This window comes from Nicotiana attenuata, unplaced genomic scaffold (genome assembly GCF_001879085.1).
Source record: "Nicotiana attenuata strain UT unplaced genomic scaffold, NIATTr2, whole genome shotgun sequence".
Taxonomy (NCBI): Eukaryota; Viridiplantae; Streptophyta; class Magnoliopsida; order Solanales; family Solanaceae; genus Nicotiana; species Nicotiana attenuata.
The window spans coordinates 143,894-156,784 of record NW_017671471.1 but is presented as its reverse complement, the minus strand read 5'-3'; the positions used below and the strand labels follow the sequence as shown (position 1 = coordinate 156,784).

General features: G+C 37.5%; 2 protein-coding genes across 2 annotated transcripts; both read left to right on the top strand.

Annotated features, from left to right (window-relative positions):
* The first annotated feature begins 4,854 nt into the window (after positions 1 to 4,854).
* LOC109208499 (bifunctional epoxide hydrolase 2-like) lies at positions 4,855 to 8,959 on the top strand. The gene is made up of 4 exons (XM_019371620.1): positions 4,855 to 5,142; positions 7,443 to 7,604; positions 7,839 to 8,074; positions 8,516 to 8,959. The coding sequence occupies exons 1-4, from the start codon at positions 4,855 to 4,857 to the stop codon at positions 8,766 to 8,768; spliced, it is 939 nt and encodes a 312-aa protein (XP_019227165.1). The 3' UTR covers positions 8,769 to 8,959.
* A 767-nt stretch (positions 8,960 to 9,726) lies between these two features.
* On the top strand, positions 9,727 to 10,481 carry LOC109208498. Its single transcript, XM_019371619.1, has 2 exons — positions 9,727 to 9,789; positions 9,906 to 10,481. Exons 1-2 carry the CDS (start codon positions 9,727 to 9,729, stop codon positions 10,479 to 10,481), a joined length of 639 nt encoding a protein of 212 aa, XP_019227164.1.
* The last annotated feature ends 2,410 nt before the right edge of the window (positions 10,482 to 12,891 follow it).

Here is a 12,891-nt window from a genome sequence, read left to right as displayed (position 1 = left end):
ATTGACACTACAGATGGGCAACACACAAATGAGCTAGAGGGGATAGCTAAGGCATTCATAACCTTCTATGAAGGCCTGCTGGGAACCAATCAAAGGGATAGGGAACATGTATGTAGCAGCTTGGTAAGACAGGGGCCCACAGTTTCTACTATGCATAGGACAAAACTAGTAGAGGAATTTACTGAGAAGGAAGCATAAGGCGCCATGACTAGATGGGTTTGGCAGTCAATTCTTCAAAGATGGTTGAGAAATTGTAGGGAAGGATGTGGTAGATGCCGTGTTAGAAATCTTCAGGAATGGAAAAATGCTCAAAGTATGGAATAATACAATAATTATTCTCATACCAAAAAGTGCACATGCCTCCAGTGTAGAGGATTACAAGCCAATAGCATGATGTAATACAATATATAAGATCATCTCAAAGATGCTTTGTAATAGGCTCAGAATAGTCCTCCCCGAGCTAATACAGACAATCAAAGTGCACTTGTAGCTGGTAGAAGTATTGTGCAGAACATTCTCATCTGTCAAGATTTAATAAGACTATACAACAGGAAAGCCACTACCAAGAGCTGCTTGATTAAAATTGACCTTAAAAAAATATATGATACAGTAGAATGGAGATTTGTAGAGGAAATGTTATATGCTATGAACTTCCCTGGAAGGTTTATTAAATGGGTGATGAACTGTATAACTACAACACAGTACAGTATTGCTTTGAATGACGGCTTGTATAAAAATATTCAGGGCAAACGTGGATTGAGGCGGGGGATCCTATATCACTACTTCTCTTTGTCATATGCATGGAATACCTCTCCAGAAATGAAGAGGGTAGCAAGTATGCCAGGATTTGAGTTTCACACAAAATGTAAAGGGTTAAAGCTGAATCACTTATGTTTTGCTGATGATGTTCTGCTGTTCTGTAAAGGAACATATAAGTCAGTATTGCTGATACTTAGAGGACTTCAGACATTCTCAAGGGCTTTAGGACTATGCACAAATGTAGGAAAGTCCAATATCTTCACTGCCAATACGAAACAACAAAGTCTGATGGATCTATGTGATATAACAGGTTACCAGAAGGGGACTTTACCATTTAAATATCTGGGTGTTCTAATTTCAACTAAAAAGCTGAATGGTATAGACTGTGAGATGTTAGTAGATAGGATGACAGCAAGAATCAAAACATGGGGATCAAGGCACCTATCATATGCAGGTAGAGTGCAGCTTATCGCTCAGTACTGATGCATGTTCACACATGTTGGTCTTTTATTTTACTATTACCAAAGCCAGTGATGAAACGGATTACAGCAGTTTCCAGGAACTTTCTATCGGATGGGAAGGAGGTGAGCAACAAAGCACCTCTGATAGCATGTGGCTTGGTATGTAAACCAAAGAAAATGGGAGGCTTGGGAATCACAAATGGGGTGTTATGGAATGAGGCTGCAATAGGAAAGTATGTATGGAATATTGCTAGTAAGGCAGATGATCTATGGGTGAAATAGATAGATCACATGTACTTAAAGGGTAGCTCTTGGTGACAATATAAGCCTCCTAAGGATTGCTGCTGGTATTGGAGGAAAATATGCTCGGTTAGGGATATATTTGCACAGGGGTACGTAGAACAGGGGTGGTTAGAAAGTAATGGCAAATATAACACTAAAAGTGGATACTTATAGAGACAAGGAAACATGAAAAATTGACCTTGGAGTAGATGGGTATGGAACAATGAAAATGTCCCCAAACACAGCTTCATATGCTGGTTGGTTGGACATGGAACACTGCTAACAAGAGTGAGAATGCAGAAAATAGGGATAACTCAAGATACAATGTGTACAATATGTGACAGTGCACCTGAGACGATAGAACATCTGTTTTTTGAATGCAGTTCTCAAAAGCTTGCATACTGGCAATGACAAAATGGTTGAATATTGGAGTGCAGAATACCACATTACAAGGCATATGGAGAAGGCTAACAAGAGGGGTCAAAGGAGAAACCTGCAAAACATTGGTAAAGTCAGTACTAGCAGCGTTGGTATATGCTATATGGAAGGCACGTAATGAAGCATTATGGCACCAAAGAGTTCCTAATTCTTGGACAATTTCTACTCAAATTCAACAGGAACGCAAATTAAGAAATGATAGAATAAGAAGTAGAAGGGATAGGGAGTGGATAGATGATCTGTATAGGAAAAAGCCATAGCTCAAAAGAATTCATAGACCAGTTTTGCGACTATGGAAAGATTATAGGTAGCAATACCTAACTTTCATAGTCTGTACAATTTGAAAGTGTATATCTCATATAGTTCTTGTTGGGATGATTAATAATATTCTTTTCTTCACCAAAAAAAAAAAGAATGGGTTACCGTTTTTTATTTAGAAAAATTCCAAAAGTTATTTTTGGAATAAACTTTTATAAATAATTTCCTCAGCCAAATAAGAAAAGGGTTTATAGGTGATGTTATATATTAGGGTGATGGAAAAATTTGCCGCAACAATTCTTGAGAAGAAAAATCACTTTGTGAAAGTGAGAGTGCAACATAAGCCAAGAGAGAAAATACCATTACAAGAAAAGTGTTTCTTGTTCTTCTATCATTGAGTTGAGATTTTTGAGAAAAATTTCAGCACAATATTTTGTTCAATTTGTTTGCCAGTTTCATTGATCAAAGAGTTTATAGCAAGGATCGGTCTCGGTATGGACAGAAGCGGATTTAGGATTTCTTGAAAATGGGTGCACCATTAAAAAAGTTAGAAAAAGAACTATTAATTGGGGATTGATCCATGTTCCTCTAGGTGAAAATCCCAATATTCAACCAAGTGCACCATTTAGTCTTTTTGAGGCATGGGTGCCAACACATAGTATTAGACAAATTCTAGAAAATATGTGCATAAAATACCTAGTTTGGCGGAAAGACCATGGGTTCAGTACCCCATGATTTGGGCTATACATCCGCCCTTGGGTATGGATACGCATAGAGTCTTCGCACTATCGAAGAATTTTTGAAACGAGACTCTCTTCACCAGGTACGTCTTAGGTCCGATCTTTAACATGTAAATAAATTTTAATCACGAAAAGATCTTTTTAGGATTGTTATTGTCTTTCGCTGCGTGTTACGAACACCAATACGCAATCCTTCAAGGTTTTCTCCCTCACGTTCTCCTCAATATTCTTCCTTAAATTACTTATAAACTTCCATATGAATTTCTTTTTCGTAAGTTACCTACGTATGATCATTTACGTTTTTTTGTTGGGTTCTTGTTATTCTAATTTAGGTGACTATTGCAAAAATAGATTTAGTCCACGCCTTAAACACTGTGATTTTCGTGATTATGCATTGAATTACAAAGGTTATAGGTATTTTGATCCCTCAAGTAACAAAATCATTGTAAGCTTTTTTCCTTATTCTTATTTCACCCCAAAATTTACTAACTTTATCGTCGTATCTCTCTTCAAGTTTCCTAACAAATTAGGGACCCGTTTATCCATAATAATTTTTTCCTGAAACTTATCTTCAACATATTGCTTGGTTATACATTTCACTGAGTTTCAAAAAAAAGTGAAGATGAGTTTCAAATTTGGAAAAGTATTTTTTGTCTCTTTTTCAAGTAAATATATGGGTGTATTAGACTGAATTTGGTTGCTAGGATTAAGGAGTTTGAATTAAAGTTGGTGCATGGTATACTACCTAATCTAATAGGTAGTTGAGTTGGATAGAAGAAGAATTATTACGATAACAATAAGAATTGGAATAAGAAGCTAAAATAGAAATAATTAAGGAAGAATTTGAATGAACTGGTGGCTGCCGTGAGGAATGAAGAATGCACCGGGCTAGTATCACATCCTTAAGAATGTCACAAAAAGGACCATTAATACTATAATATCGTACGTAACTCTTCTTATTATAGTCAGATTATTAATTAAAAATGTTTTGCTCGCAAGGTTGACTGAGTTGGTCGGGTAAGTAGTTTCCCACATGGGAGACCTGGGATCGACTCCCCGCACCAGCGTTGCACCGGGCTTGCCTAATGCGACTTATATCTTCTGTGATTTGCAAACTTTTGTACAGTAAGTTATCCAGTACGCCGCAGGGTAGCAGCTGCGAGTTTCGGAGGAATTTTCCAAAAATAAAAATAAAAATAAAAGATGTCTTCTTACAAAACAAGTATGCCACGTGGCAAGCCATGATGTAATGTCCGATAATATTGTATTGGGAAAAAATTAAATTTAAATATTGAAGATGACATGTCATGACACGTGGACCGGTCAAATAGTCAAAACGTGGTAATCAGTTAGAAGGCACGAGCAACAACAAATGCGGGAGAGAAGATACTTAAAGGCACGAGCTATTATTCAAATGAAACGAGACTCGTACCTGTTCGAGTCATTTAAAGTTCGAAGATCAGAAGGAATTAGAGACATGAATCTGATAGCGAAAAAGAGTCCAAATTCAGCATTAAATGCCAAATACGTTAGAGAATTTGTATTTAATATGAATGATTGAGTAACGTTTCTTTCAATATCATTTATTGCTCGTAATTGCCTCATTAAAACAAAGGCATTACACTTTCTCTTAAAAATTAACTATAAAAAGAGGAAGTCATAACATCTGTAGGGGACACAAAAAACACTACTGGAATATACTTTGTTTTATTTGCTTTCTGATTATATCATTCAAAATTTATTTCTTATATACTTTTCCGATTATCAGTAACCCGAGTTCTTCTAAATTCGAACTTTGACCTAAAATCTAATTTTTGGTTAAACAAATATTTAAGGAGAGCAATAGCCATCTTTCTCTTACACACAGGCAAACACTAGTAAAGAAAACTGTTTCACTCTAAAAGTTTTAAAAAAGAATGGAAGAAATAAAGCATAAATTCATAGAAGTAAATGGGCTGAAACTTCACGTAGCTGAAATTGGAAGTGAGTCTTCTCCAGCTGTTGTGTTCTTACATGGATTTCCTGAAATATGGTATTCTTGGAGGTACCAAATGATAGCCATGGCTAAAGCTGGTTTTAGAGCCATTGCTTTTGATTACAGAGGTTATGGTTTGTCTGAACAGCCAAAAGAACCTGAAAAAACAACATTCTTGGATTTTGACAATGACCTCCTTGGACTCCTCGATGCTCTCAGCATTCCAAAGGTACTATCTTTTTTACGATATCTGAACCCTTTTAGTACGGAAGGGAGTCTCGGAGTAACGATAAAGTTATCCGTGTGACCTATAAGTCACGAGTTCGAGCTGTGGAATCAGCTAGGATAGACTACCTATATCCACGCTCTTGGATGCGGCCCTTCCGCAGACTCCGCATAAATATGGGATACTTCCTTTCAGCGGGCTGTGAACCAAGGGGCGTATGTAGAGTTCTACCGACGGGTTCAATTGAACCCATAACTTTCAACGCAAAGTAAAAAAAATTATTAAAATTACAAAAATAGTAGATAAAAACCCACAATTTTAAAAATATAATTGATTCAATGCTAAAAACCTTAAAAGCTGAACCCATAGAATTTATATCATGGATCCGCCTCCCGGGGTGTCATCTAAACCCTTTTAACAGGTTAAAAAGATGCAAGATGATGAAATTTAGAGTTATTTGGTAGTGCTTTAATTAAGAAACTATTATAATATGTTAGTTTTTGTCAGGTTACCAATTAATTGTAATGCATATCTTAAAGATTTTAAGTTCTATGAGTTGACGGTATAATTTTTTCTTTTTACACAATCAAGTTATCTCTGCCTCCCAATTTATGTGACTATATTTGACTGACACGGAATTTAAGAAAGAAGGAAGAGACTTCAAATTTTTGTGGTTTAAAATGAGCCATGGATAGTTATAAATCATCTCATTAAAGATAAAGTGATAATTTTAAAGTTAAATTGTTACTAAATATAGAAACGTGTTTAGGTTATCATGTATATCGAATTGGCTGAATATCTGTGGTGAGATATCTTAGCCGCAAATGAACTTACTTTCTCCAGCTTCCTATAGAGCATATTTGTGTCCTTTTTAAAGATGAGTAATTAAGTGACAAATTTTCAAGCTCAGTTAAAACTACACTGTGAATGAGTTCATCTAGAAATGAAATCTTTCATGGCTGTTCCAATACAAAATTTCAGTTAATTAACTTCTAGTGCTTTTTATGTTTATTTTGTATAATATCGTCCCGAGATGAGTTTAAATGGAGCAATATGGTTAGTTAGGATTCATATATATATAGTTCATCCAACTTGCTTGGGATTGAGGCGTAGTTGTTGTCAGGGGCGGAGGCACGTTGATCCGAGCGGTGTCATCCGACACCGCTTCGTCGATGATTTTTTTAATTAATATGTATATAAAATAATACTACGTAAAACAACATAGCAATAAATAGAGCTGAAATAAGACCACCTGACTAAAGAGCTTCGGTGGCTCGCTGGTAAGCATCTAGATTTCCAAGTGGAAGTCAAGAGTTCTAACCCTTGCTAGGTTGGTTTCATTTTTTTAAAATTTTCAGTATTATTGTGGAATAGAAGCCACCATCCGCGACAGCATCCCATTGGTATATCTCACTGCCAAAAATACTTTTAATGATTCATAGAATATAGTGTTTACCCTGGAATCCGGATGACAATTGAATTTATATGGGGTTTTAAGGATCCGTGAACTAAAAGATACAAAAGGCTTTTAGGTTGAGGAAAATAAAGATAAAGACTCAACAATTGCTGTTAAAGTAAATAATCGCAGAATATAATATTGCTTAGAACAATTGTGCTTGATGCCCCACAAGAATTTAGAGAGATACCCATTTATACATTCTGATTAAGGGTAAAAATAAGGTAGGTAAATTGATTACATCGTGGATCCCTGTAATTACGCCTTAATGGCCTGAAGTGGTTGAGAAAATCACGTTTGGGCGAGATATCCGACGACGCTTGGTTATCCGTTACGAGCCCGGCTTCCGACCTTGTGTGTTTCTCCATCCGGTGGTGATTCCTTTCGAGCTCTGTAACGGTCTCGAAATGACTCGACCTCGGTTGTAGACGTGGCCGTCGTTCTACCTTGCATCCAGGTCGGGTTCGATGGCCCCGACTTGCTCCGGACCGGATCCAACCCGGTCGGGCTCAAGCAAAAAAGGGTATCACCCAATACATATAGAAAGAAATATTTCTAATGAGTCTATTGTAGATACAATTACTTAGAACTCGTCCAAGAGAAATTTGTATTGGGGTACTTGAATTATTGTTTTAAAAAAAAAAATATGAAATAGGATTTTATTATAGTGTTTTATTTATTGGCTCACTTTTTTAAATGCCGACACCTCTTACGAAAACTCCTGCGTACGCTCCTGGTTGTTGTTATACTAATCAATATTGGCAGGAATAATATTTTGTAAAGTACATTACTCAGCTCTCATACTTTCTTTCACCGTCACTAATGTATATGCTTGCGCGATATGTAGGCTTTTCTCGTTGGTAAAGATTTTGCGGCATTTGTTATTTCCTTATTTGTCGTTCTGCACGAGGACAGGGTCTCTGGATTTGTTACCATGGGCGTGCCGTTTATGCTCCCAGGTCCATCCGACTACGGCCTTCCAGAAGGTTTCTATATCACAAGATGGATGGTATGTTTTAATTTCCTTTATGATCGGAAGGGGAACCTTGGAGCAGCGGTAAAGTTGTGTCCGTGTGACCTATAGGTCAAGGGTTCGAATCGTAGAAGCAGCCACTAATGCTTGCATTAGGACAAACTGTCTATATCACACCTCTTGAGGTGCGGCCCTTCCTGGTGCACCAGGCTGCATAACATTAAAAATTGTAGCTGCTTTCAACATCTATTCGAGATTTTTTTTTGGCAGGAGCCTGGGCGAGCTGAAGCTGATTTCGGTCGATTTGATGCCAAAACAGTTGTAAGGAAAATTTACATACTCTTCTCTAGAAGTGAAATACCAATAGCTGACGAAAATCAGGAAATCTTGGATTTGGTGGAACCAGGCACTCCTCTGCCCTATTGGTTCAGTGAAAAAGATCTGGCAATCTATGGAGCTAAATACGAGAAATCTGGATTCCAGACTGCTTTGCAGGTTCCTTATAGGTAACAAAATGCTTGTATTCCTAATGACTTGGCAGGATCTAGAGTGACTGCGTTTAGGATCTATGGTCTTCATTATAAGTAGTTAATTTAAACTTTTTTCGCGTACGTATACATTGCTCGACCGAAAGCAATGGGTTAAGCAGAACCTGATCTAAATTGAAACTGGCATGCCTCAACAATAACTGGATCCATGAAACTGACAATATTAGTATTGTTTTATGCTTTGTTCTCGCAACTTTATTACTAGATGTTTCTTATTTCTAGATTTCTATTACTACCCAATGTTTTTTTTCACTTCGATTTTTATTATCTTGCTGTTGTTACTGCTTGTTGCTACTGGTTCTTTTTTCATATTTTCTTGAGCCGAGGACCTATCGGTAACAGCTTTAACTAGGTCGAACTTTCTTATTTTGATTTAGTTTAAACTTCTTTTGGCTATAGGGCAATGGCCGAACAATTGAATGTAACAGCACGACCAGTTCAAGTTCCTGCAATGCTGATAATGGGCGAGAAAGATTACGTCCTAAAATTTCCAGGAATCGAAGACTATATTAGGAGCGACGAACTGAAAAGTTTAGTACCAAAGTTGGAAGTAATCTTTATGCCTGAAGGAACTCATTTTGTTCAAGAACAAATGCCTGATGAAGTTAATCAACTTCTCCTCAGCTTCCTCCTTCACAACAAGAGTACTTAATCGGTTCAATTATGATCTTCTGAAATGCAGCTTAAGCACTATTATATATCATAGTTCTGTTATCAATGTGATAAATGTGTTATATATCTGCACTTTTAGCAGTATGTATATGTGTAATATAATTATCATAAAATTTGTGTAATTTGGATTTCTGGTACATGAAGGTTGAAGTGTAATGAGTGGCTTGGTTACTTTACCAAATCTTGAAAATGATTCATTATAGCAGTGGGCAGTGGTATATATCTATGTGGAACTGGGTGGTCTGGTGCACGAAACATCCGGCATTCACGCATGGTCCGAAAAAGAGACGTACCTCAAGGGATATCTCAAAGAGGGTAATGTAGGCAGCCTGCCTTGATGCATCAGTGGCTAATGTAGTGTCAATAATGATAGATCATATAAGAAGCTGAAAAGGAAAGCAGGTTGAAAACATAATATTTCTAGTATTCTAAGGATATATTATATTGTGAAAAAAATAAAGTTGATTTTTTGGAAAAATATAGAATCCTCTAGAATGTCCTAGTATAGTATCCTTGATATTTATCTAGTAGACATATCTAGATGTTCTAGAATGTTGTGGGAAGATAAGACATGTCTAGATATTCTAGAGTGTTGTTAGAAGATAAGGTTGCTAGAATCTTCTTTGTACATTATCTAGAATCATATCTAGAATTATCCATAGGCTAGTATAAATAGAGGGTGTCTTGTTCATTTGTAACCAAGCCACAATCAAGAAAGTCTTCTTCAATAACAAAGTTCTCCTTTCAAAAATCTCTCTTCCTTTTTCAAGCTTCCTCTTCTTTAGTTGAATCCTCCAATCTTAGTTAACGATCTTGGGCTAGCAGAAGGTCTCCAGAAAAATACTCTTCATCTCCTATTCTTTACATGGTATCAAAGCCATAAGTCGGCTTCTGGATTTCAAGGTCGGGTTAGTGGTTGATTCAACTGGTTTCTCTAAATGGATTTGGGTGGTCGTGCTAATGGATTGGGGATTGAGTTATTGAACCAGTCCAACTACAAGGTATGAAAAACTTGTATGGAGTCATACCTTGTTGGTGAGGATTTGTGGGAAGTTGTCAATGGGAGTAACACAAGTCCTCCTGCTGACGACTGGAAAATAGCAATGCGTGTAAGAAGTGGAAGCAGATTAATGCTAAGGCGGAGTTTATCCTAAAGAGACCTATCTATCCTAATTTATTTGATCATATTATAAGGTGTAAATCAGCTCATGAAATATGGAGGGCCTTCGATCGACTGTTCAACAAGAAGGATGAAGCTCGGCTACAGATTTTGGAGAATGAGTTAGCTAACACCACTCAAGGTAATCTCTCTATCGCCGAGTATTTCTTGAAGGTTAAAAATCCGTGTTTCGAAATTTCTCTATTGAATCCGGACGAGGCTATCTCTGAAGCACGAATAAGAAGAATCATTATTCGTGGTTTAAAGCCAGAATATATTTCATTTGTTACATCGATTCAAGGATGGGTTCAACAACCATCTTTGGAAGAATTTGAGAATCTGCTGTCGTCACAAGAGCTACTAGCCAAACAGATGGCTGGTGTATCTATCAAAGAAGGGGAAGGAAATGCTCTTGTGGCCGATAAGAGAAACTATAGAGGGAAATCAAGAGAAGCATGCACTTTCAATCCTCAAGTGGTTCAAGCTCGCCAGGAAAGAAGGGGGAGTCTTCCAGTAACGGTAAAAAACTTTTAAAATGTTACCGTTGTGGCAAAGTCGGGCATATAAAAAGATATTGTCGAGCCAAAGAGAGCAATATGGCTCAAACAAGGAAAGTTGCTGAAGAAGAAAAAGAAAAAGAAGAAGACTGGGGAAAGTGCTTCGCAGCGGAGACTCGAGCAATAAATGCCATGGCTTCCATAAATTTTGAAAGAGACTGGATCGTAGATTCAGGATGTGGGCACCATCTCACTGGAGATCAATCCAAATTCTCCACCTTTCGCAAATACAACGGACATAATGTCATTGTTACAGCAGATAATACAATCCATAATGTTGAGAAGGAAGGCACTGTTGTGATCAACGAGAAGCAAAAAGACACTATCACCCTCAACAGTGTCTTTCATGTTCCAGGAATGAAGAAAAATGTATTTTCAGTTGCAAATGCTGTAGATACTGAAAACTATTTGCTATTTGGCCCACATGGTGTGAAGTTCCTTCAAAATATTAAGGTGCTCAAGACAGATATCGTTCACTCAGGTAAGAGAGTTAACGATTGATATGTCTTATCTGCCTCTAATTCATATATTGAGAAGATGAGTAGCAATGATAATACACATCTTTGGCATGCTAGACTTGGACATCTAAGCATGGACAAATTAAAAGCCATGGTATAGTTGAATCTAGTAAAAGGTTTGCCTAACTTAAGAAATTTTGGTGAAGGAGAGGTTTGTGAAGGATGTCAATATGGAAAGGCACATCGTCTTCCATTTGACAGATCCTTGTCAAGGTGCAATGCTCCACTAGAACTTATTCACAGTGACTTGATGGGGCCAATGAGAACTCCTTCATTTTCAGGCTATTCTTATATAATAATTTTCATTGATGATTTTACTAGATTCACTTGGGTTTATTTTGTGAAGCACAAGTCAGAAGTTTTCAGTAAGTTTGTGGAGTTCAAAGAAACAGTTGAAGGTGAACTCGATTCCAGAATAAGGCGGTTGCGAACTGATAATGGCGGTGAGTTCACATAAGATGAGTTTCTTTCCTTTTGTCGTTAGCATGGCATTAAAAGAGAGCTAACATGCGCTGATACACCACAACAAAATGGAGTGGCTAAAAGGAAGATCCGACACTTAACTGAGACATGTAAGAGTTGGCTTCATGTCAAGAATTTACCTAGAGCCTTGTGGGCTGAAGGTATGAAATGTGCAGCGTACGTGATTAACAGGATGCCGCTTTCTCCAAACAATATGAAGTCTCCCTATGAATTAATGTTTGGACAAAAACCTAGCGTGAAACACCTAAGGATTTTTGGCTCTATTTGTTATGTTCACATTCCGGATTCTCAACGGAGCAAGTTAGATGCCAAGGCAAGGAAATGCATCTTTGTCAGATATGATGAAAGGAAAAAGGGATGGAAGTTCATGGATCCTAAAACTCATCTCTTTGTTGTCTCAAGGGATGTCATATTCGACGAAGTGTCTTTGTATTATCGAGCTGCATTGGATGGAGAGAGTTCAAAAACCTTAAATAATGGAGATTCAAGCTTGCCCATTGCAGGTGCTTCTCTAGATAATACAGCCGCCGAGGAGTTAAGAGAAAGGGGGAGTCCTGGACCTCAACAACATGAAACTCAACAAGAAGATAATTCAAGTGGTTCGGGAAGGCCAAAAAGAACTATTATCAAGCCAGCTCGCTTCAGAGAAGAAAATTTTGTCAGTACGTATTCCTGTTTCTTTGCAGGACCAATTGATGATGAAGAACCTTCCTCATTCGAAGAAGCTAAAGGAGTAAAAGAATTGGAGCTTGCTATGGATGATGAAATGGAGGCTCTGATGAAAAATCAAACTTGGAGCCTTGTACCAAAGCCGAAGGATTTACAACCTATTTCTTGTAAATGGGTTTACAAAATTAAAAGAAGAGCAGATGGCAGCATAGATAGATATAAAGCAAGGCTTGTTGCTCGGGGATTTTCTCAAAAGTGCGGTGAAGATTATGAAGAAACCTTTAGTCCGGTGGCTAAAATGATCTCTGTCCGAGTTGTGCTAGCCTTGGCAGCCTCGCATAATTGAAAGTTATGGCAACTTGACGTGAAGAATGCTTTCTTATATGGACAGCTTGACAAAGAAATTTATATGTAGCCACCACCCGGGTATGTCTCTAACTTACATCCTGATTATGTCTGCAAACTTAAGAAGGCCCTTTATGGCCTCAAGCAAGCTCCACGAGCATGGTATGGAAAAATTGCTCAGTATCTACATTTTTGTGGCTATGATGCATAACAATCAGATCGTAGCTTATTTGTTAAAAAACAAGGAAGCTTGCATATGGTTGTTCTTTTGTATGTGGATGATATGATAATAACAGGAAACAATGAAGATGAAGTTGCTAGGCTTCAAGATGAGCTTTCCATATGATTTGACATCAAGAAGTTGGGAGAGCT

Coding starts and splice junctions, on each gene's coding strand:
- LOC109208499 (XM_019371620.1), top strand. CDS start 4,855: ATGGAAGAAATAAAGCATAAATTCATAGAAGTAAATGGGCTGAAACTT. Junction 7,605..7,838: donor TCTATATCACAAGATGGATG/GTATGTTTTAAT, acceptor TTTTTTTGGCAG/GAGCCTGGGCGAGCTGAAGC. Junction 8,075..8,515: donor GCTTTGCAGGTTCCTTATAG/GTAACAAAATGC, acceptor TTTTGGCTATAG/GGCAATGGCCGAACAATTGA.
- LOC109208498 (XM_019371619.1), top strand. CDS start 9,727: ATGGATTTGGGTGGTCGTGCTAATGGATTGGGGATTGAGTTATTGAAC. Junction 9,790..9,905: donor TGAACCAGTCCAACTACAAG/GTATGAAAAACT, acceptor GCGTGTAAGAAG/TGGAAGCAGATTAATGCTAA.